This window comes from Lemur catta, chromosome 22 (assembly GCF_020740605.2).
Source record: "Lemur catta isolate mLemCat1 chromosome 22, mLemCat1.pri, whole genome shotgun sequence".
Lineage (NCBI taxonomy): Eukaryota > Metazoa > Chordata > Mammalia > Primates > Lemuridae > Lemur > Lemur catta.
In genome coordinates this window covers 8827550-8848633 of record NC_059149.1, presented here as the reverse complement: position 1 = coordinate 8848633, position 21084 = coordinate 8827550, and the positions used below count along the sequence as shown (strand labels likewise).

Sequence of the window (21084 nt, the reverse complement as noted above, 5' to 3'; positions counted from 1 at the left end):
AAATTCCTTTTTCTTACCAAAAAAAAAAAGCAATTTTACCTTGGTAACAGTTAACATATAAAAATTAGTTACACTGTTCTCGTTGGCTCGCTTGATTCGCAATCTGCATTCTTCTTCATCAATTAATTCACCGACATATTCATTTACAAATTCGCCCTGCAGAGAAACATGCAATATGTAACTGTGCTACATTAAAAAGCATTTCTTAACAATACATGCATAACCCAAGATAATTAACTAAAAAGAATCCTGAAAATATGATTTCAACCCCAGCAATAAATGGTTGGACATGTAGGAGGCACTATTTTTCTTGTGCAAGTGCCTGCAAGAGTGATATCTGCTTGCCTTTCTTACTGACAACACTACCTCTGTAGTCCACGGTGACACCACATGGGACACCACTGGGATCGGGGTGGGGTGGGGGGAGTCTTTGAAACTGTATTAATTTAACACACCTACTGGTGTGTAGCTGTGGGGGTTTGGGGTAAGACCTAGAAAAGACCTGAATTTGAAACAAATAAGCTGTTTTTGTTTTTAAACTTTTTATTTTGAAGTAATTATTGATATTCACAGGAAGCTGCACAAATAGTAAAGGGAAATTTCGGTAACCTTCACTTAGTTCCCTCCAGTGGTGGCAACTTACATAAATATAGTACAGTATCAAAACCAGGAAACCGACATGGGCACAATCCACAGAGCTTATGCAGAGATCACCAACTTTACATGCACTCGTTTGTCTGTGGATGTCGTTCTATTCAGTGTTTCAGCTGCAGAACTGCGTGACCAGACCACACTCAGGTCGCAGAACCCTTGCCGCACCACAGAGATTCCTCGTGATGTTCCTTTCTGATCACATCAGCTTTCCATTCCTCCCCTACCTCATCCCCTCCTAACCCCTGGCAACCACTACTCCGTTCTCCGTCTCTTAATTTTGTCGTGTCAAGAATGTTCTATAAATAGCATTATTCAGAACCCTTTGAGATTATCTTTTCTTAAAAAAACCTCAGGCTAATTCCCTTGAGATCCATCAGAGTTGTTGCGTATATCAATACTTCATTCTTTTTAAATTTCTGAGCAGTATTGCACAGGACGGATGTGCTGCAGTTGTTTAACCATTCACCCACTGAAGAATATTTGGATTGTTTCCAGGTTTTGCCTATTACAAATAAAGCTGCTATGAATGTTCTGGTAAAAGTTTTTATATGGACAAAGGTTTTCATTTTTTTTGGATAAATGGCCAGGAGTGTGATTTGCTGCACCATATGGTGAGTGTATGTTTACTTATTGAAGAAATCGCCCGGCTAATGTCCAGAGGGACTGTACCATTTTACATTTGACCAGCAACGCATGAGAGATCCAGTTTCTCCACATCCTTGCCAGCATTAGGTATTGCCACTATTTTTCATTTAATTTAATTAATTACTTTATTTTTAGAGACAAGGTCTTGCTCTGTAGCCCAGGCTGGAAGGCAGTGACACAATCATAGCTCACTGTAACTTTGAACTCCTGGGCTCAAGTGATGTTCCTGCCTCAGCCTCCTGACTGGCTAGGTCTACAAGAGCACACCACCATGCCCAGCTAATGTTTTTAAAATTTTTTTGTAGAGAAGAGGTCTCACTGTGTTGCCCAGGCTGCTTTCAAATACCTGGCCTCAAGCGGTCCTCCCACCTCAGCTTCCCGGAGTGCTGGGATCATAGGTGTGAGCTGCCGTACCTGGCCTGTTTTTCATTTTAGCTGTTCTAACAGGTACGCAGGGATAAGTGCCTTTTAAAATAAGAGTAAACGCTGTAAATTCAACATTTTGTGTTTATGATAACAGAATCATTAACTTTTTTCACCTCAAAAGCATTGCTGATTTGATCCAGGATGACACCTTATCTATAAAGACTTATCAGTCTTAGTAACACACTTTAGAGGAAATAATGTCTTGGGAAACAAACATGTACTGGCTTATTTCACCAGGTTAGTGTCTCATTCTCCTCTCCGCCCACCACAAATTTTCATTAGCCTTTCTCATAGCTCTTAGTGTCACAGAACCGCTGACAGTAAATATCAGTAATCCAAAGTGAAGTACTGTATCATATTTTCTGATTTTGGTAAATCATTAAGAACATAAGCCAGTGCTCTTAAAAACATTTAATCTTTTTCTATTGGTAAAAATAGATTATTACTTCTATAAAGAGAAAAAGAAATTAGTGGGCTAAATGAGAAGACCCCTGCACCAGCCTTTTCCCTTGGCGGCGTGCTTAGTGGGGTCGGTGAGAAACACCAGCCTCGCTTCAGCTGCAGAGTGGTCACCACAAAGTCGCCCTCTGGCGCTTTTTCTCTCCTACTTCTATGTATCGTATAAGCTATGACAAAGAATTAGGTTACAGAAAGAAAAACACTTCGTCTATAACCTGCAGCACCTTAAACAGTTAATTTGTTCCACGTACTTTTTTCCCTTCCAGTCCTTTCTCCCAAAGGGCAGAGGGCAGGTGTACGCTCAGCCTCAGGTGGCTTTTGTCCTGTCCGGTCTGCACTTCGACACGCGCCGGGACATCAAGGCAGAAGGCCCGGCCGGCTTGGCTGCACTGCCACCTCCTGTTACCGTACTTTACTATTTCAGGGCAAATTTTCTTTAATGAAAATGTATAGAGCAGAATTTCACCAAATGAGCTTCATCTTTTTTCACAGATTGGGATCCAAGGTAAAATTTCATTAGAAGAAATGGTTCTATTACTGTAAAAGCTTGATAATGATTTATTATGGTTTATATTTGTTATTCTATGAAAAATGAGTGAATGTAGAAAAATTAAAGTGCTGATATCAGATATGAGGAGTGCAGGTCTCATAAACTTGATACCATTTGAATAAAGATGGAAATGTTTCAGATTCCCTAAAAGTTACAAGTCTTCAGGCTCGAAGAGTTGCTTCCTGTACTTAAAACCATTAAGTGTCAAAAAATAACAAATTCAAGAACTTTAAAAATGCTACAAATCTGTCCTTAAAGACTGTAGCAAAAAGCCTGTAGTTCAATATTTAATACTTCTTAAAATAAATTTTTTTTTTTTTTTTATGAAGGGGGGACTGAAGAGGGCGGTTCAATTTCCTTTTTTCTTTTTTCCTGAGACAGAGTCTCATGTTGTCACACTGGGTAGAGTGCAGTGGCGTCATCACAGCTCAATGCATTGTCAAACTCCTGGGCTCAAGTGATCCTCCTGCCTCAGCCTCCTGAGTAGCTGGGACTACAGGAGTGTACTGCCACACTCAGCTAAGTTTTCTATTTTTAGTAGAGACGGGGTCTCACTCTTGCTCAGGCTGCTCTCAAACTCCTGAGCTCAAGTGATCCTCCCACCTTGGCCTCCCAGAGTGCTAGGATTGCAGGCGTGAGCCACCACGCCCACCCTAAAAAAAAAAATGTCTGAGAAAGAAACCACTTTATGATAAGAAGTCCGTTGTTCGACTCTGGCACACATTTTCAGGAATCTGTTATGTGTGAAAAGGGGACTGACTGTGTACATTCAATTTCATATTTCGTTTCTTTCCTGTAAATGTACCAAAAATCCTTTTCATGTTGCTACAATGTCTTTATGATTATTCTTTTCAATGACTGTATATTTTTAGCTATTTTGTAAAAGATCAATTGTCTTACATTAGGAATCCCTCAAGTGCTAAAGGGCAGAAAAATCCAGATTGTATTTTCTCTTGGTTATATCATTAGCTTAATAAAAAATTATCTTAGAATACATTTTAGAATAAATACAACTACTGTTAAAAGGTGTTAATACCACAATATTCAACTGGATGGATTTCAGGATGGCCCCATAAATCTCCCTGAAATCATAGGCAAAGTTTTTATGTGTGGTCTGGGCGCAGCGGCTCACGCGTGTAATCCTAACACTGTGGGAGGCTGGAGCAGGAGGATCGCTTGAGGCCCAGAGTTCAAGGCTGTAGTGAGCTCTGATGATGCCACTGTACTCCAGCCTAGATGACAGAGTGAGACCCTGCCTCAAAAAAAATTAATATAAAATTTTTTCCATTATATAATGACATTTTAAATGTAGCTGGCCTTTGACCAAGCCACCCAACCACATATCCAGTGATCAGCATGTCCTGTTGGTTCTGCCTTCGAAACCTCAGGGCCCCAACCACTTCTCTGCTGCCTCGATTTACAACCCTGGGGGCCCCACACCACCACCACCACCTCTGGACTACTCCAACGGTCTCCCTTTATCACTCCTTCTCCCTCATCATAAATTCTCCACTGCAGCCAAAGTTATCCCTTGAAACCCAAGTGTGCAGCCTCTCCAGGTGGCCCCGTGATCCCTGCCTTCAGTGTCCACGCCATTGTGTGACCCTCCCTGGAGCGGGTGGGACCTGTGATTTGCTTCTAACCAACAGAGTAGGCAAAGGTGGCAGGACGTATGTGATTACGTGTGTTTATCACATAGGACTTCAGTGTCTGTCTTGCTGCAGTGTCTCCCTGTTGACTGTAAGGCAACAAGTGGTCATGCTGAGAACCCGTGTGGCAGGGAACTGTGGCAGCTTCTAGAAGCTGAGAGCAGCTCCTCGCCAACAGCAAGAAGAAACAGCCCACAACCAAAACAACCCGAAGCTCTCAGACCTACGGTTACGAAGCACGGAGTTCTGACAACAGCCCTGCAAGCAGGGAGGGGGACCCTTCCCTAGTCAAGTCAAGAGATGAGAACCCAGCCCCGGTCTACACCTTGACTGTGGCCTTGGGAGACCCTAAGTAGAGGACCCAGTTAAGCACCGCCTGGACTCCTGACCCGTGTAAACTGTGAGATAATAAAATGTGTGTTACAAGTTGCTAACTTTGTGGTAATACTGTTATGTAACAATAGAAAACTAATACACCAAGTCAGATCAAGTCACTCCCTACCAAAATCTTCCAGAAGTTTCCTGCCCTATGGCCCGAAGGCGTCCCCAATCTAGTCCCTGGCTGGCTACCCTCCTCGCCTCATCTCCTAGCCGGCCTCTCCCGTCACTCCTCCCCAGGCGTGCCGGCTCTCTTGCTGTTCCGGAGCAAGCCAGGCCTTTCTTTGCCTTCACTTCAGTCTGACACGTTCTTCCCCCATCTGTCCCCGCACGGCTTTGCTACTTCACATGGCCCGGTCAAATGCTGCCGCCTCAGGCCTTCCTCAGCCAATCAGTTTAAGAGAGCAATCTCTGTCACCAGCTGTCCCCTTGTCCAGCTGTGCCTTCACAGCAGGTGGTGGCACTCAGCATCACGTATCTGCTTATTATCTGTCTCCTCTAGCAGATCCACAAAGGAAAGGGCTTTAGGTGTTCCGTTCACTACTGTTTTTCCAGTGCCTAGGACGGTACCCGGCACACAGAAGCAGCTTAACAAATACATACTAAATGAATGCGTTTCACTTCAAGAAATCTTACCTATAGAAATAGGTGCAAAAAGATAGATGACAAAGAGTGTTCATTATAGAATTTAAAAAACATATGTATATATTTATTGGGGAATAGGTTAAATAAATCATAGTACATTTTGCTGTGGACTATGAGCCTGTTAAAAAGAATGAGGTGAAACCTATATGAACTGCCACAGAAATGTATTTATGATATATTATTTAAAGGAGAAGAAGAGAGTATGTACGATCATGTTTGTGTGTAGAAACCCTACAAATATAGGATGTATGAATATGTATGTGTACATGTTTATGTTTATAACTATAGAGAAAAATTTCTAAAAGGCTACATATCAAACTATTAACAACGGTTATATCTGGTGAGGAGACCAGGAATTACAGGGATGAAGGAGGAATTTCACTGTACTATCTTTTTTGTATTGTATAACCTTTCTTTACTACATTAGATGGGATTTTTTAATTACAAAGGTGATTTTTAAGGTAGAAAAATGGCAAGAGCAATTTTAAATTCCCACTAGGTCCACCTTGTCTCAGTGACCACACCCCAAGTCCTGGACAGCAGATGGCTCTGGGCAAGCAGGGGCAGGGTGTGAGGATTGGGGGGTTGTTTTAAAATCCATGTTATTCCAGACTCATACCAGATACTCTAATTCAGTAAGACACTGTTTTCAGTAAAGACCCTGGGAGAGTCTCGGGTACTCTAAAATTTGAGAGTCACTGTTTGAATAGCAGGATTTACTGGTGATTTTCATTTTTCTTTATTTGCATTTAAAAAGTTTTCTACAATGGGCATGCATTTCTTGTGTTAAACAGAGACTGCCTTGAAAAATTGTCTCAGAGCATAAAAATGAAAATCATTTGTAAGTGTTAAAGATATCAACTTTTTCCAATTGCTTTTGCATATATAATCAAATTTAAGATTTGTGACAACCTTCAAATATGTAGGGCAGGGAATATTATTGTGTCTGTTTTAGAGATGAGGAAACTGAGGCTCGGGAAGTTAAGTGACTTGGCCTTGGTTTCACCGCTGATGAATTATGACAAGAGCGAAGTCCCAGGTTTGCCAGTTTCTATCCCAGTATATTCTCAACTTCACTATTATTGCTTTTATGAAGACTTTTAAATCATTTTGCTTAACAAGTAAAAAAATATTTCACATAGAAAATAACCAATGTTCCCTCTCTTTATGATTGATCATAGGACACTCAAAGTTTACGTACGTTTTATTGCCATCCTCTTCTTACCACTTCTTCTTTGCTCGAGTAGTGCCAAACTTTCAACATGGGAAGTTTCAAAATTTTGCCATAAATCCCTATATATTTTATCCCTACAGTTATAACCTATTGAAGCGTCCCAGGTTAACAGCGGCACAGGTGCTGGCTGCTTCCGCCCCACCCCTGTCCCATGCTACCTTCTTAATGCTCCTTTTGGTCCTGAGGCCCCAGCCTCTTCGCTCGGTCTTGATGATCTCGGCGTCAGGGTAGAGGCGCTTTGTGAAGCACTGGTTCTGACACCGATCTCCGGCAGGGCACACCTGCGGGTGGCACTCGTACTGCAGCATCCTGTTCAGGCACTCCGACTCCAGGCCGCACGGGTTCTCATCAGCCGGCTTGCAGTTACAGCGGGGGATCTCCGACAGGTCGGCGACCTGGATCTGAACCTTTCCTATTACTTTGTTAGCCTAGAAAACAAAATCACAAATGACACAGAGGCAGAAGGTAAGTAATCTTTTAGCAATTTGAACGGGAACCTCTACAACATCCGTGCTACTGCCCTGTGGTGTGACTCTGAAAAAGGCTCTTTATCTTAATTTCCCCATGAATAAGCTACGAATAACAACCATCTCTCCTCGGTTGACCAAAATATCAAAGCCTAATGTGAATCTTCACTTACTGACTCTGTGTATTTCTTCTTCCACTAGCTGATGGAAATTTCATAACTGAAAACAAGAGAGGATATGCTTGTCTGTGGGCTCTCTGGCATAAAGGGGCTAAATATCCGTATTTTTCTTTCTTTTTTCTTTTTTTTTGCTCCCCTCTTTCTCTATTTTTTTTTTCTTTTTTTTTTTTTAATATCCGTATTTTCATTTGGTCGCAGGATGGCCTGGTGGAAGAGGAGGATTTCCTATCAGGCCTGTTACTCCTGCTAGCAGAGGGCCTGTCAGCCCTGATATCACAGCCCAGCGCCTATGGCTCCGTCTGATGCTTCCAGCAGAAGCTCCCAGTCTGCTTTGCAGAAGACTGGGTGATAATCAGCAAACGTTTTCATAAGTCAGCAGGGCCTTTACTAAGAGAGTAATGCATGTCATCTTGTCTGTCAAATACTGATGTTTTCATGGGTAGAGACTTACTTTGATGTGTTTGTAAGGAGGGGGTTTTCTTGAGTTTTTTTCAGTCTCTAGGGCTTCTTTACTTTCTCTTTGTGCTTTCAGTTCCTGGAAACGTTTTGCAGCTTCTTCTAGTGCTGCCAATAAGACCAAATAAAGTACATAAATACCAAAAACAAAAACAAAAACTGTTAGTAGTTTTATACTGCCTTCCCATCTGGCCGCAGATTTTCTTTTTAAAATTACATTCTGGAGATTACCGTTTTCCACCAGGACAGGGTAACAATGAAATAGGATGTGACTCACTGAACGCTGTACTCTGTGCTTGATGCTGCCGCAGGGAAGAGGCCCCACTTCGGTGATCAGAAGCCTCCAAGTGATACTAAGAGCAGCGTTTTACTTTGTACTAGATTTAAATGCATTTTACTTTTACCCAGAAAGCTAAAATTCCAGCAACTCATTGCAAAAACAGTTGTAGGCTCTTCATGGAAAGCCTGTACACTCTTCTGTGGCAAAGGAGCTTCACTTGATTAAAAAGACCATTCCCAGAATAACCTGTGTTTACACGAAAGATCACTGAAGGAACTCCTTTCACATACACAGCAGCCTCTGCTATACTGAAATGTATTTCAAACCTGGTTTTAATGTGATTGGAAGCTTATGGGACACAGGATCATAACACCTGGGGAAAATTCTCTAATACCAGAAATATGTCATTTGTAAGTTAGATGTTGAGGAATCAACACTGGAGTCTTACATTGGAATCACTGTAACCATCACCCAACTTACCTTTTTTGAAGGTCTTGTTAATACTAGTCTGTCCCTCAGCAAAGCTTTTGTCTCCTTCAACGTAAGGGAACACTCTGCCCTGGTGCACCCAGTAGTAGTCATGAGAACCAAAGAAGAACACAGGGAAGTCCCCCAGGTCATGTTTAAGGCCCTGGATGTTCAGTGGCACAGACCTGGGATTGCAGATCTCCGCTGGCCACCATCTGAAAGCAAAAGCAATTTTAGACCAAGAAGATGAAAAATCACACTATTTACAAGGTTGGCAGGAGGGAAAAATGGTTTTGTATTTTGCAATTTTCATTTCCATTTTAAGAACACAAAAAACCTTGCTTATCTTTAATCTACTCAAACCGCCTATCATTTAAAAACATATTAACAAATTAATGAAATAATGAACAGAGACTAAACAAACTGGACTTAAACACCTGACCTATTAATGGTTTTTCTTTAAAAAATACTTGATATTTATAAAAGAATATATATCATGAAAATTTAAGTTATAAAGTATAATAAAATAATTAACACTGAACCCACTGCCCAACTCAAGAATTAGATTATACTGCTATTCCAAACTCAATTTCAATCCTAGAAAAGTCGTGTTTCTCCCCAAACTTAATACCAAGATTATCTTTCAAAGTATAAAAGTGTATTTCTAGTAGCCAAGGGAAGTATTTTGAGAATAAACTGAGTAAACAATTACCACCCCCACATTCAAATCAGCATTTCCTGGATCCCCAGTCAACCAGGGCAAATATACTAGACTTTATAAGAGTTTGAATTTCAGAATCTAATTCATTTTAGATCATAATAAAGGTGGGACAGGGGACAGAACGAAAACAACTGTTTCATACTACGATAACTGCAAACTACAGCAATGACTACATGACGCCATCTGCGAGAAAACTGAGTAATTTCTACCAATTGGACAAGTCAGGAATTGAAGGATGAAGCTGATAGAAAATGAGGCCAACTACGGAGAGCCACACATGAGCTTTTGTATGTAGTATGTAAGATCAGCAATATGAACGGTAAATATAAACTTAAATTTTTTTCAAACTCTTATTTCACATATGCCTAATGAAACCATTTATTTAACAAGTAACTGTACTGTTGAGAAGATAAACAATGACATGGTTGTACCCCCAGGTTTATGTTAGAGAGCTTGAGTAAGCATCATATGCAAGATATCTTGCTGTCCATCTAAGAATTAAAAACATGGGTAAGAATCCATGCTCAAGTTGCTCTAAAAAAACAAGATAAAACCCACTATTTTATGTGATCAGTCTTTGAGGTTTATCCTCAAAGCAGGCTCTATTTATCCCTAAACCATTTTAGGGTAATTAAATTATCTGCATGATTCCTGCATTCACCACAGGCAGCTAGGAAGAGGCACACTTTCTGCCAGGGGCTCTTCCCGGTCCTCACATTTTCCCCCAGGAAGCAGCACACTGGAGTAACTAGCTATTGAAAATAAACAGCTTCATGTGGCCCCCTGGGCCTGATTGGAAAGAAATATATTACGAATTAGTTCATGGATGGAAGTCTTTCCAAAACATACAAGAAGAATCTGACCTAGATATAAAATCTCAATGGGTTTGTGAACTTAACTCGAGCACTGCTTTGGGCTTCTTTTAAAATGTAATGTGATTAAAATTTAAGTATTCAAATTAAATTAAGTTAAAGATATTTTCATACTTAAAAAAAAATTACTCTGAAGGCTTCTCACACTGTTTTAGATATTTCTTATCCAGGAATGTCTTAAATTGATTAATTGTCACTCCTCCTCACCCTGGAAAGACATATTTTTTTAAATTATGAAAGCAGCCTGGGCGTGGTGGCTTATGCCTGTAATTGTAGCACTCTGGGAGGCTGGAGTGGAAGGATCACTTGAGGCCAGGAGTTCATGACTAGCCTGGGCACGAGCGAGACCCCAAAAATAAAAAATACTAGCCAGGGGAGGTGGCATGTGCTTGTAGCCCCAGCTACTCAGGAGGCTGAGGCAGGAGGATTGCTTGAGCCCAGGAGTTTGAGGTTGCTGTGAGCTAGGATGATGCCACTGCACTCTAGCTGGGGTGACAGAGCAAGGCTCTGGAAAAAAAAAAAAAAAAAAAAAAAAAAAATCAAAGCAGTATGTGCATTTTTTAAAAATTAAAACAATGCAGAAATATAGAAAAGTAAAAATGCCTTCCCTTGTAATCTTATCCCTTAGTTTATTAACATTAGATGTATTTCTTTCCAAGTATTAAAAACATATTATAGAGCTACAATTTTTACAAATTGTATAAACACATTATATGTCATGGATATCTTGCCATGTTACTATACAGACCTGCATTATCCTTTCATCGGCTTAATGGTTTTCTACAACATGGACACACCATGGTTTATCTCTCAGATCCCCTCCCTACTGACTGAGCCTTTGGGTTATTTCGAATTTTTGCAATTAGAAATAATACTACAACGAACACCGCTACAAATAAATTTTTGCCTGCTTATTCAATTTTTTTCTCTAAATTTCCTGAAGTAGAGTGCCAGTCAGAGGGTTTATACGCAGTTATAATTCTGACATGTGACAGCAGACTGCACTACAGGAAGCAGTCATTTCCTCACGCCCTCGCTGCACACAAAATTATCAATCTTTTAAATCTTTGCCAATCTGTTAACTGAAAAAAAAAATTTTTAATGTGCATTTATTTTTAGTGAGGCCGAGCATTTTTCCATGTTTCTTTTCTATTTCCTATTCTTTGCGCCTTTTCTATTTGTCTTTTCTTACTGAACACAGAGAAGAGCAAACACCCCTGGTTTGACATTACCTTTTTAAGACTTTATGATATCTTTTGCCATACAATATAAAATTATTAATGTATTCAAACTGTCAATGTTTTTTTAGGGACTTAGAGGGTTCTTGTCATATGTGAGGCCTTCTCAACTTCGATGCCCTGATCTCAGCCAAAAATGAAGTTTTAAAAATTAAATAGGATGCAGAACTCCGGCCGGCGCCACCTGCTAAGGGCTTGGCTGGCGGAGACTCGGACGACCAGTGATGGCCACCGAGGGAGCACCGGGGTCCAGCTCACTGAGGCCAAGGGAAGGCGGAGGCCAAGGAGCAACACCCCTTGGAGAGCACATGCCATGTGTCCCACACCTGTCCCTGCCACCGCTGCCCAACAAGAGTGTATTTCACACTCAACGGCACATCTCAAATCGGACTGGCTACAAAAGGGTTCAACAGACACATGCTGCCGGTGGCTACTGCACTGGACCGTGCAGTGCCAGATAGGGAGGCAGGAGAGAAAGCAAGTGGATTCCACATCAAGTGGTGACAAGGAGACAAGGCCTGGTTCTATGGGCCAGGCTGGAGTGTGGTGTCCTGATCAGAGCTCACTGCAGCCTCCAACTCCAGGCCTCAAGCCATCCTCCCGGCTCTGCCTCCCAAAGTGCTATGATTTACAAGTGTGAGCCACCGCGCCCGGCCAATATGGGGATTTTCAACTGTGCCAGGGTTGGGGTGGGCACATATGCACATGGCAGGGGTAGGGAGTGGCTAGTACTCCTAACCCCTGTATTGTTCAAGAGTCAACTGTATTTCCTGAGGGCACTGTGAAAACTAAATGAAATAACCCATTTTTAGAATTTTTGGAACACAGCCTGGTATAAAGTACTTATTAAATCTTATTAATGGTAAAAAAAAGTATAAATTAAGTAGGTAGGCTGGGCATGGTGGGTTACACCTGTAATCTTAGCACTTTGGGAGGCTGAGGTGGGAGGATAGCTTGAGGCCAGGAGTTTGAGACCAGGCTGAGCACTCTACAAAAAAATAGAAAAATTAGCCGGAAGTGGTGGTGTCTGCCTGTAGTCCCAGCTGCTCAGGAGCCTAAGGCAGGAGGATAGCTGGAACCCAGGAGTTTGAGGCTGCAGTGAGCTATGATGATGCCACTGCACTCTAGCCTGAGTAACAGAGTCAGACCCTGGCTTAAAAAAAAAAAAAAACTTAAATAGGTAAGCAATCAGCATATTTGAAACAGAAAACAACATAGCTCCTCCTTAAAAAATTACAGTATGTTTGAAATTCTATAGAAATATGTTTTACTTGGGATTCTGATTGAAAAGCAGAACTCTGTTGTGCTATCTTGAATAGTAACTATTTTCTTAGTAAAATGATAAATACATGCTTCAAAATACAGAGTTTTTGTTTGCTTGTTTAGAGACAGGGTCTAGCTCTGTTGCCCGGGCTAGAGTGCAGTGGCATCATGATAGCTCACCGCAACCTCAAACTCCTGGGCTCAAGCGATTCTCCTGCCTCAGCCCCCTGCTTAGCTGGGACTACAGCTGTGCACCACCACATCCAACTAATTTTTCTTATTTTCTGTAGAGATGAGGTCTCGCTATGTTGCCCAGGCTGGTCTTGAACTCCTGGCCTCGAGCAATCCATCCTCATGCCCCCAGCCAAAGTGCTAGGATTACAGATGTGAGCTACCACACCCAGCCAAAATGTAGAGTTTTAATAATATATTGCTATACTTGTTCAGTGAAAGCATGTTAAAAGCCTTAAAGGAGAAAGTTTTATTAAAATAATGGCAATCACACATACTTCCTACTTCATTCCCTTAAGAACTAAATAGGCTCTGATTGGAATAATATCTCTCTTTAAATTCTAAAAAGCTCTCTCTTTACGCACAGTTTAGGGCTTCTAGCTAGAACGAAATGGACTAGATTCATGGGCAAAGAGCTGTTTTGGCCAGGATACAAACTCTTGATCTTATTAGAAATCAGAAATCAATGTAAATCTAATTAAGACAAAGAAAACATCACCTCCACTGTCCACATAAGACCTTTTATTCCAAAATCTAGTAGTAAATAGTTCATTTGTATAAAATAACTTTCAGACTTAAAATCAAAAGTCAACCAAGCAATCCCAAAGAAAAGGAAAAAAATTCAACAGCGACATAACCTTCCGAACCCCTGAACAACCCAGACTCAATACATGTTTCTTTTCTTTCTTTTTTAAGGAAATCTGTGCTGTTCCACCTGTCCACCTGCTAGCTGCGCTTTTGTCCAGATCATGAACCTGGCCTGCACAATGACTGAATATTTCCTCTTTGTCCTTAGAAAAACTTGCCTGTAATTTCCCAATTTGACCCAAACAATCTGCTTGTAATGTAGTTTCTTGCCAGCTTTACAGTCATTGCAATTCCAGCAGCCTTCTGGCATGTCTATGCTCAGGCATTCCGGGTGGAAGGAAGCCGGGCACGATTCACAGCAGAGCAATCTTCCACCTTGAAACAAATAAACAGTCTTAATAACTGAGAAGAGAGGAAAGAGAAAAAGAAAGAAAAGGGAGAAAGTTATCTTTTGAGCATATTAAATTGGATTCAAATTGGGGAAAAATAACAAAGGGATTGAGTCATATCTATAGTGATGGATTAAAATAGCAAATGAACATATTTAGCTATTTTTTAGGGCTTCAGCGGCCAGAATTCAGAGCTTTTTAGTACCAAAAGCATTATTGTACTCTTTACTCCTCCAAAATGTGGGCTATTGAGTTATCAGTTTAGAAAGCAGCTAAAACTCTTAACATGTGACAAAATAGAAGCATAAGGTCTTTCAACTGAGTAGATTTGAGAGCAGAATTTTAAAGATATAAGTAGCAATTTTCTTTTCTCCTTCAGAGCTAAGAAAGCAAGCAACAGTTACGTTTGTATTTTAATCCAGTGCCACAGTTAACTAAATCCCTTTATAATAAAATCAGCAAGAATGAAAATAGCCAATCAGTTATCAGGACTTTTTTCTTTCCATAAAGAATACAAAAAAGCAAAAGGAATGTAGATTCTCAAATTGGTGATTACAATATCATTATTTCCGTGAAGATAAAGTTAAGCAGGCTATACAGCAGTGGTCTGCAACTTTTTCACTCACCAAGGATCCCCTTTTTCCTTGTTTGTGAACCTACATGTTTTCAAATATTTTATCCACAACAAAAAATCTGCATTTTAGAAGTAACAATTTATCCTATTTTTATTAACAAAGATATAAATGCCAATCCAAGATTCTGATCCCAGTAACTAGTAATATTAAATTGTTAAAATCACAGCCAAATAAAAAAAAACTCACACAGCCTTATCTTGCACAAATGTGATTCTGTTACATCTTCTGAAATATTAAACACAGCTCAAAAACTTTGTTTACATAAGTCTTTTCTGACTTCATATTGAGAACCACTGCTTTATAGCATAAAACTAAGTAATTATCACTGTAGAATGAAGTACCACATATGAGGAGATCCCTCCAAGTTCCCTATCAAAACCCTCTCCTCTTAAATACACAAAATGATCTCTGGATTGAGATCAAAACAGGTGTAGCAAAAAAAAAATATTTTTAAATGCAAAGAAATATGGGATTTCTGGGGGGAGATTAGGTATTTCTAATACATATTTCAACAAGTGACAGAGAAGGCTGTTAGCCACTGAAGATGAAATATGATAAAGACATTTACTGCAAAAGACTTGATCTTTTAATTGGAAAATAAAGTCTATAACCCATGAGTGTACTAAGATTTAAAGTCTCACAAGCAAAAGGTTAAGAGCGCTCTATACAATTTTATCCAATCACATGCTCCAACCTTTTGAGGATTTGCTATCAATTTTACAGAAAATCTTGTCTTCCTGCAGACTTGCAAACTTCTAATTAACATAAAAACAAAAAGAAAATCCATATACAACCAGTGATGAATTAAATTACTATATTTCCTCTGCTGAAAAGCTTTTACTTCAATTATCGGGATTTTTTTCCTTTGATTGCAGATCTCAATATGGATTAATTGGCTCAATTCTCCAACCTAGAGATTAGCTGCCTGAGTGCTCTAAGCCTAGGAAGGGAATTCTTTTATAAATTTAAAATAAAATGAGATTATTCATTATTCCATCAGAAAGGACTGACCAACAGGGAGAACAGTCTTTGCAAACCATTTTTAGAGGACATGTGATTATTTGTGCTGTTGTGGAAAAGTCAGGCTGGCCATTTTTAACATATGGAATAGTCCTTAATTTTACGTCTTATTTCAGAGGAAATACAGGAGCCAGAATCATAAATGAAAATCATGATAAAGATGTTTAAAATACAAAAGGGAAATAGAAAAAAATAAAAATATGAATGATCCACCTTGGTGCTATGCAAGAAAACTACTTTAGGATGCAAGCGAAGTAAGATGGTTCAAGCTAAGCAGACAGAGGGCTCAAAATAATTTCAATTCATGTGAAGGTTAATACTTAGTACTGAAAACAAAGTAAGCAACAATTGAATCACTCTAATTTTGTAAAGGTACTAACAGGAAAATAAAGCATTTCCTAAAATGCTTTGGTAGACTAATTATGGAGTAAGTCAAACCTATGTTCATCTTTGTTTTAGAAGTAGGCAGTATCATCAATAAGGTGATATAATCTGATTCAATGGAAAACAAACAAATAAGCCAATACTCTCTCCCATCAACTTGCTGAGTTGTTCTTTCTTTTAGTCATGAGTTGCCATTTCAGATGTCTGACAAAGAGCGAAGGTACATCAAACAGGCAACACAAATAATAATTTTAAAAAAGCCATTTCAAATATATCTAGTATATTTGATGTATTAGCTATGAATAAAGTTTTCTTTACAGATTCTGAACCTGGCCCCCAGACCATAATAGGAATGTATACAAGAAAAGGCCTTCACCTTTCAAGCTCATTTATTTTTCCATCTGGGATAATAACTCCTCAAATAATATTATAGTTAAGTAACATCTTTCCTTTATTACAAGTAGGCTATGGAAAAGTAAACACAATATAGTTTTCTTCTTATAGATTAAACTAACTGGGAGAATATAAATGTACATTTAGCTCTTGGTTCTCTGTGGATAAATCATCCATCAGCAATTCGGCTGAGTTGCCTTCCAACATTCGGTATTTGGGGTAACCCCCCCCCCCCAGCTTCCCACCAACTTCTAAGGGAAGGGCAACTAGTTTTCATAGCATCTTAACAAAACATTTAAGAAACAAAATGATAGAATGCATTCTAAAATCAAACTTTTAAGTATCAATATCTTAGTTTCCTTCTTTTAAGAACCTATCTTGTTTTTTAGTTGAAAGTTAGTAACAAATTATACTGTATCTATTCTATTCTAACACGAATGACAGTTCTAACACCAGACAAAAGCGGAAGTGTTTCGAATATTAATCTATATTGAACAAAATCCTAGTCTTTCTATTTCAATAACCTACATATATGGAATGTGTGAAAATTTATTCAAGGAGAAGAGTAAAAATTTGTAATAATGGAATTATTTTAAGCCCTTTTAAATAATTGTGCAGCCATATGAAGACACAGTCACAACAACCAAGGTAGAATTTACCAAAAGCAACAGATGGTGTTTGACAGGCATACATTTCCCCCCTTCATTTAAAGATAAAAAAATAGGAAATGCAAAAATGAAAGCAAGAGATAAACTATTTTGGTTATTACCTTTCTCACATTTCTTTTTGGAAGCTGACGAAGAAGGAATCATAGGTAATTTCATCAACTCAGCACGATTTGATTCATTCAGTAGGTAGTGGGACTTATAGGCATATGAACTGAACATGGGGTCTGAATGGTCCTGAACTATCAGCCCTATACGAAACAAACAGAAAGACATGAGCTGCAATGAAACTACCCATGATTCCATGAGGAAAAAATAAACCAACACCTATTATGTCGCTGTGCTTTAAAGGTGGGGGGGAGGAGAGAATATGAAGAAAAAGAAAGATCTGACAGAAAGGTTTCCTACAGTTATTAAAGGGAGTTGGAGCTAACTCAATGCCTTATCCCTATATAGAAACCTATATACTGCAAAAGAAAACTCCAAATAATTTGGAAATGTGAATGGTATTTGCCATCTTACGAGAACCCCCTACGGAAAATAAAGCTTTATTCCTTAATATTTAGAAGTGCTATGATGACAACCCCCCCAAGAACAAAATGACGTACCAATCAGTTAGAAATAAGAATCATTTACCTAACATAGTAGACCCCAATCTACCTTCAATATATCAAGTAGCATTTAAAGGTGGAATCAAGTCTCTTTTTCTCCATTCATAACTTGAGATACACTCAAACAAATCCTACCTTTCTCTGCCAGATAAGGAAACCTTTTTCTATCAATACAGTACATGACTTTAAGGGAACCATGGTTTTCTGAACTTTACTGAGGCAATGCAGACTGTTTTAATTTTTTCCCTGCCATGATATAAAGTGATTACCAACTTAAGGGTTTATAAAAACAATCCTTTTGATCTACCAATATTAGCTATCCTATTTAGAGAAGAACACAAGATCTGCTCCAACCCACCTGTGACTCTCCCTTCCCCTCTCTGCCCCATGTCCCCCAGTTAAGTTCATGATGGAGCTATAAGCCACTCCTAAACCTAGGGAACTGTGGGGCCACGAGAAATCTATCTTGGTTGCTGGTCAGTAAGAATAATCTAGGATTTAACAAATCACAATAGCCATTTCATTTAGAGATCATTTTGAAGGGAGGGAAGCTACCACTTACTTACTTTGTGTGGGTGTTATTTTCGTTTGATGTTACTCTACACTGAGAAGAATTCAGAACTACCTCTGACCCAGATGACACCATGGAACTTGAAATTGCTAATAACATAAGAATCTTTACTAAAAGTTATATACTATTGAAATGAATGTCATACATTTAATAGAGGGAGGCAATGTAGTATAGAAAAATATGGGCTTTGAAATAAGAAAGATCGGGTACAAACGCTGGTCCCTCCATGTGACACTTGTGTGATGTCAAGCAGATTATGTAATCTGGGCTTCAGTGTCTCATCTGTATCAAATGGGGGAAATAACTTCTTAGGACAATTGTGGTAATTCATTCAGATAGTGTTTAGCGGAGTTCAATTTACATATGCAAAATAAAGTAACATTAAAATGAAAAGAAAACCCTAGCCTACCTTATCCATTTTAAATTACCATTACAAAGAAAATCACAGAATATTAAGTAACTTAGTTTTACACAACCCCCTAGATGAAAGGAAATGCTAAAGAATATATAATACACTGAAAAATGTCTTTACATTTCCTATGCTCCTCTAAACCTTGAAACATTTCTAAAAATATTTTTAGACCTTCCAGTTCTTAAGATTTAGCTTCATGATTGTGAACACCCAATAACAAAGAACTAAGAGAAGAACCTTCTAAGTGGAGGGACAATTTCTTTATGAGGCAAGAAATAAGCAAAACAAGCTAAGTTTTCTAATACCAAAACATAAATGATTACGGTGTTCCTTTCTGTGTGTGGATTTACTATAGTTAGGTCTCCTAAAAAAGGGTGATGTCTATAAATACTTGTAAAATAATATATATTATTTACTTCTAAAAGACTTTTAAGCCCTCTCAAATCCCAACATCTGATCTATTTAGAATTATTCTTTGTCAAATGCTAGAAAGGAAAATGAAGGTTTCTGTTTACCATACAAAGACTTACAGTTAAAATATTTGAGAATTAAATATTCTTGCTTAAATGGGCAGTTAAATACAGTAAATCTTCCAGAATAATTGCCAAATTGATAACATATAAATTCTGCTGTTAAAACATGGGTTTTCCCTGCATTTATGTTATTCTCAAGCTTTTAATCAAGTCATAGAAATTAAATTTAACACAATGGCTAGAGTTTCTGTAAGTGGACCATTTTCTACCTGTCCTAAGTTGAAAATGCCGATTTTAAAGGTCTCCCAATTATTGAATGAAATAAAGCAAAAGAATATCAGTTAATATACTGATTCAGAATGTACATCAAAGTAAGCCAACATAAGAGTTATGAACTTGGAATTTAAAATGTTGGCTAACTTATGTGTGCTTATACACCAACAGTAAATGCAAGTGCCTAGGAATGGCAGAATAGAGAAAGTTTGCAAAGCACTAAGAGACTTTGTTCCCGCTTCTACTCATCTGTTTCAGTCTCTGAAGTGAAGCTAATGCAGCAACTCCTTCCTATCGTTACTGCCTGAGGCTGGGGGGATGGGAAAGGCACTAGTGATGCTTTTTACTATTTGCCTATTGGAATCCTTTCTATCACCTGCTACAAGGTGGCAGGAAACATTTTAGACCTACTCCTCCAGGTACCAGCCAGGTTTCAGAGCAGGATACAGTTGTAACTGCTCCAGTCAGGAACGAGGCGATGCTTCCTGCTCGAATGGCAGACAGCCCTGTGCGCTTACAAAGCTCAGGCAACGGAAACAGCGCGTACAAGGGACCCAGCCGGCCATGCCGCAAGGGACCACCAGCTACTCGCTCCGTCACTGCCCACCTCCTCTAAGGTGTTTAGAAATGCAACAAAAGCAAAACCACTTAAGATCTATCCTACTTCCTAAACTCTACTAAAAAATTATTTTTGTAGTACTTCCACCAAATTAAAAGAACTGTCTCCTAAAGCAAAAACTAACAAACAAACAAAAACCACTTTCTTCAGTATAGTTTAAATATAATCTAAGAGGCCTGATGGGCCTTACCAGTCCTTTCGAATATTTCATACTGAGGGAAGTTCAGAAAACTTAGCACTTATATTAAAAAAAAAAAACAAAAACAGTATTTGGGGATATTAGTTGGTTTCTATAATGTTTACTAAGTACCAAAACAAAGTTTTATTATACTACATCTGAAATAAAGCTGGGTATTCTATATTATATTCAACTAAAGAAGTTCCAATATATTTATTACAAACTCCAGTTCACTGATGCCCTCAGGGACATGATACTGTTTTTAGCTGATCAATCTTGGCATACTTAACATCAACAGCTGGTGGGCGAGAACGCCTGCCCTGCTGGCTCTTACTAACACCACCACGTATGTTGCTTGGCTGTGTCCCATCAGGCCTTCCTCAATGCCAGACCAAAACATTATGATAAAATACGGCATCAACAATTGAAAAATAAATGTGCTAGTCTTGCCAAGTGGAATCTCAATCAGTTGAAAGTTCTGGATTAAAGAATATGACATGGGAAGGATCTATTTGCAATAGAAGAATCGTTTGCAGAAGGGAACAGATTAACCTTTCGATGCTCTGAATACACAAACTAAGAATTTAACTACAATTCTAAGTTATGTTTAGAAATGCAGGTTTTAGGTTAACTTACAGAAGAATTAATATTCTAACAATTTGGACGTCTAGCAGTATAAAACAGACTAATTACTGGAAATGTTCATCTCTCTCAGGGGTATAATAAAATGGAATTCTGCACCGGGTGGGAGATTGTACTAGATGGCCTGAGTTCTCTCCCAATGCTGAGACTCTGTTTTAAAGGGGAAATGTGCCACTGACCTCAAAAAGCAATAAAGAGAAAAGATTGACACTCACCTCTGGCACAAACGAAACAAAAGCCTACATTTACAGCAGCAGCAGAATTACTGCTCCGTTTGGAATGATTACTACAGATGAGAATGTAGGAGGACACAAATATGCTTCCGGCTGCAATGCAAGCATCCCCAGAGTGATAGGCAACTGGACATCTCAAACATCTCATCATGCGGCCTGTTTAAAAACAAGTTAAAAAAGAAT

At 39.0% G+C, this 21084-nt stretch overlaps 2 protein-coding genes across 2 annotated transcripts in view; one reads left to right on the top strand and one right to left on the bottom strand.

Annotated features, from left to right (window-relative positions):
* Positions 1-4808, top strand: part of DDHD2 (DDHD domain containing 2) — a 44280-nt gene extending 39472 nt beyond the window's left edge. The window contains exon 18 of the mRNA XM_045535869.1: positions 4434-4808. The gene's annotated coding sequence lies outside the window, so the exon portion shown is untranslated. The remainder of the gene's footprint in view (positions 1-4433) is intronic.
* NSD3 (nuclear receptor binding SET domain protein 3) overlaps positions 1-21084 on the bottom strand; it is a 98772-nt gene that overhangs the window by 5596 nt on the left and 72092 nt on the right. The window contains exons 16-22 of the mRNA XM_045535883.1: positions 20884-21057; positions 16994-17140; positions 13622-13778; positions 8503-8705; positions 7738-7850; positions 6799-7068; positions 40-156 (exon numbers count right to left, since the gene is read on the bottom strand). Coding sequence (XP_045391839.1) covers positions 40-156; positions 6799-7068; positions 7738-7850; positions 8503-8705; positions 13622-13778; positions 16994-17140; positions 20884-21057 — 1181 coding nt within the window. The remainder of the gene's footprint in view (positions 1-39; positions 157-6798; positions 7069-7737; positions 7851-8502; positions 8706-13621; positions 13779-16993; positions 17141-20883; positions 21058-21084) is intronic.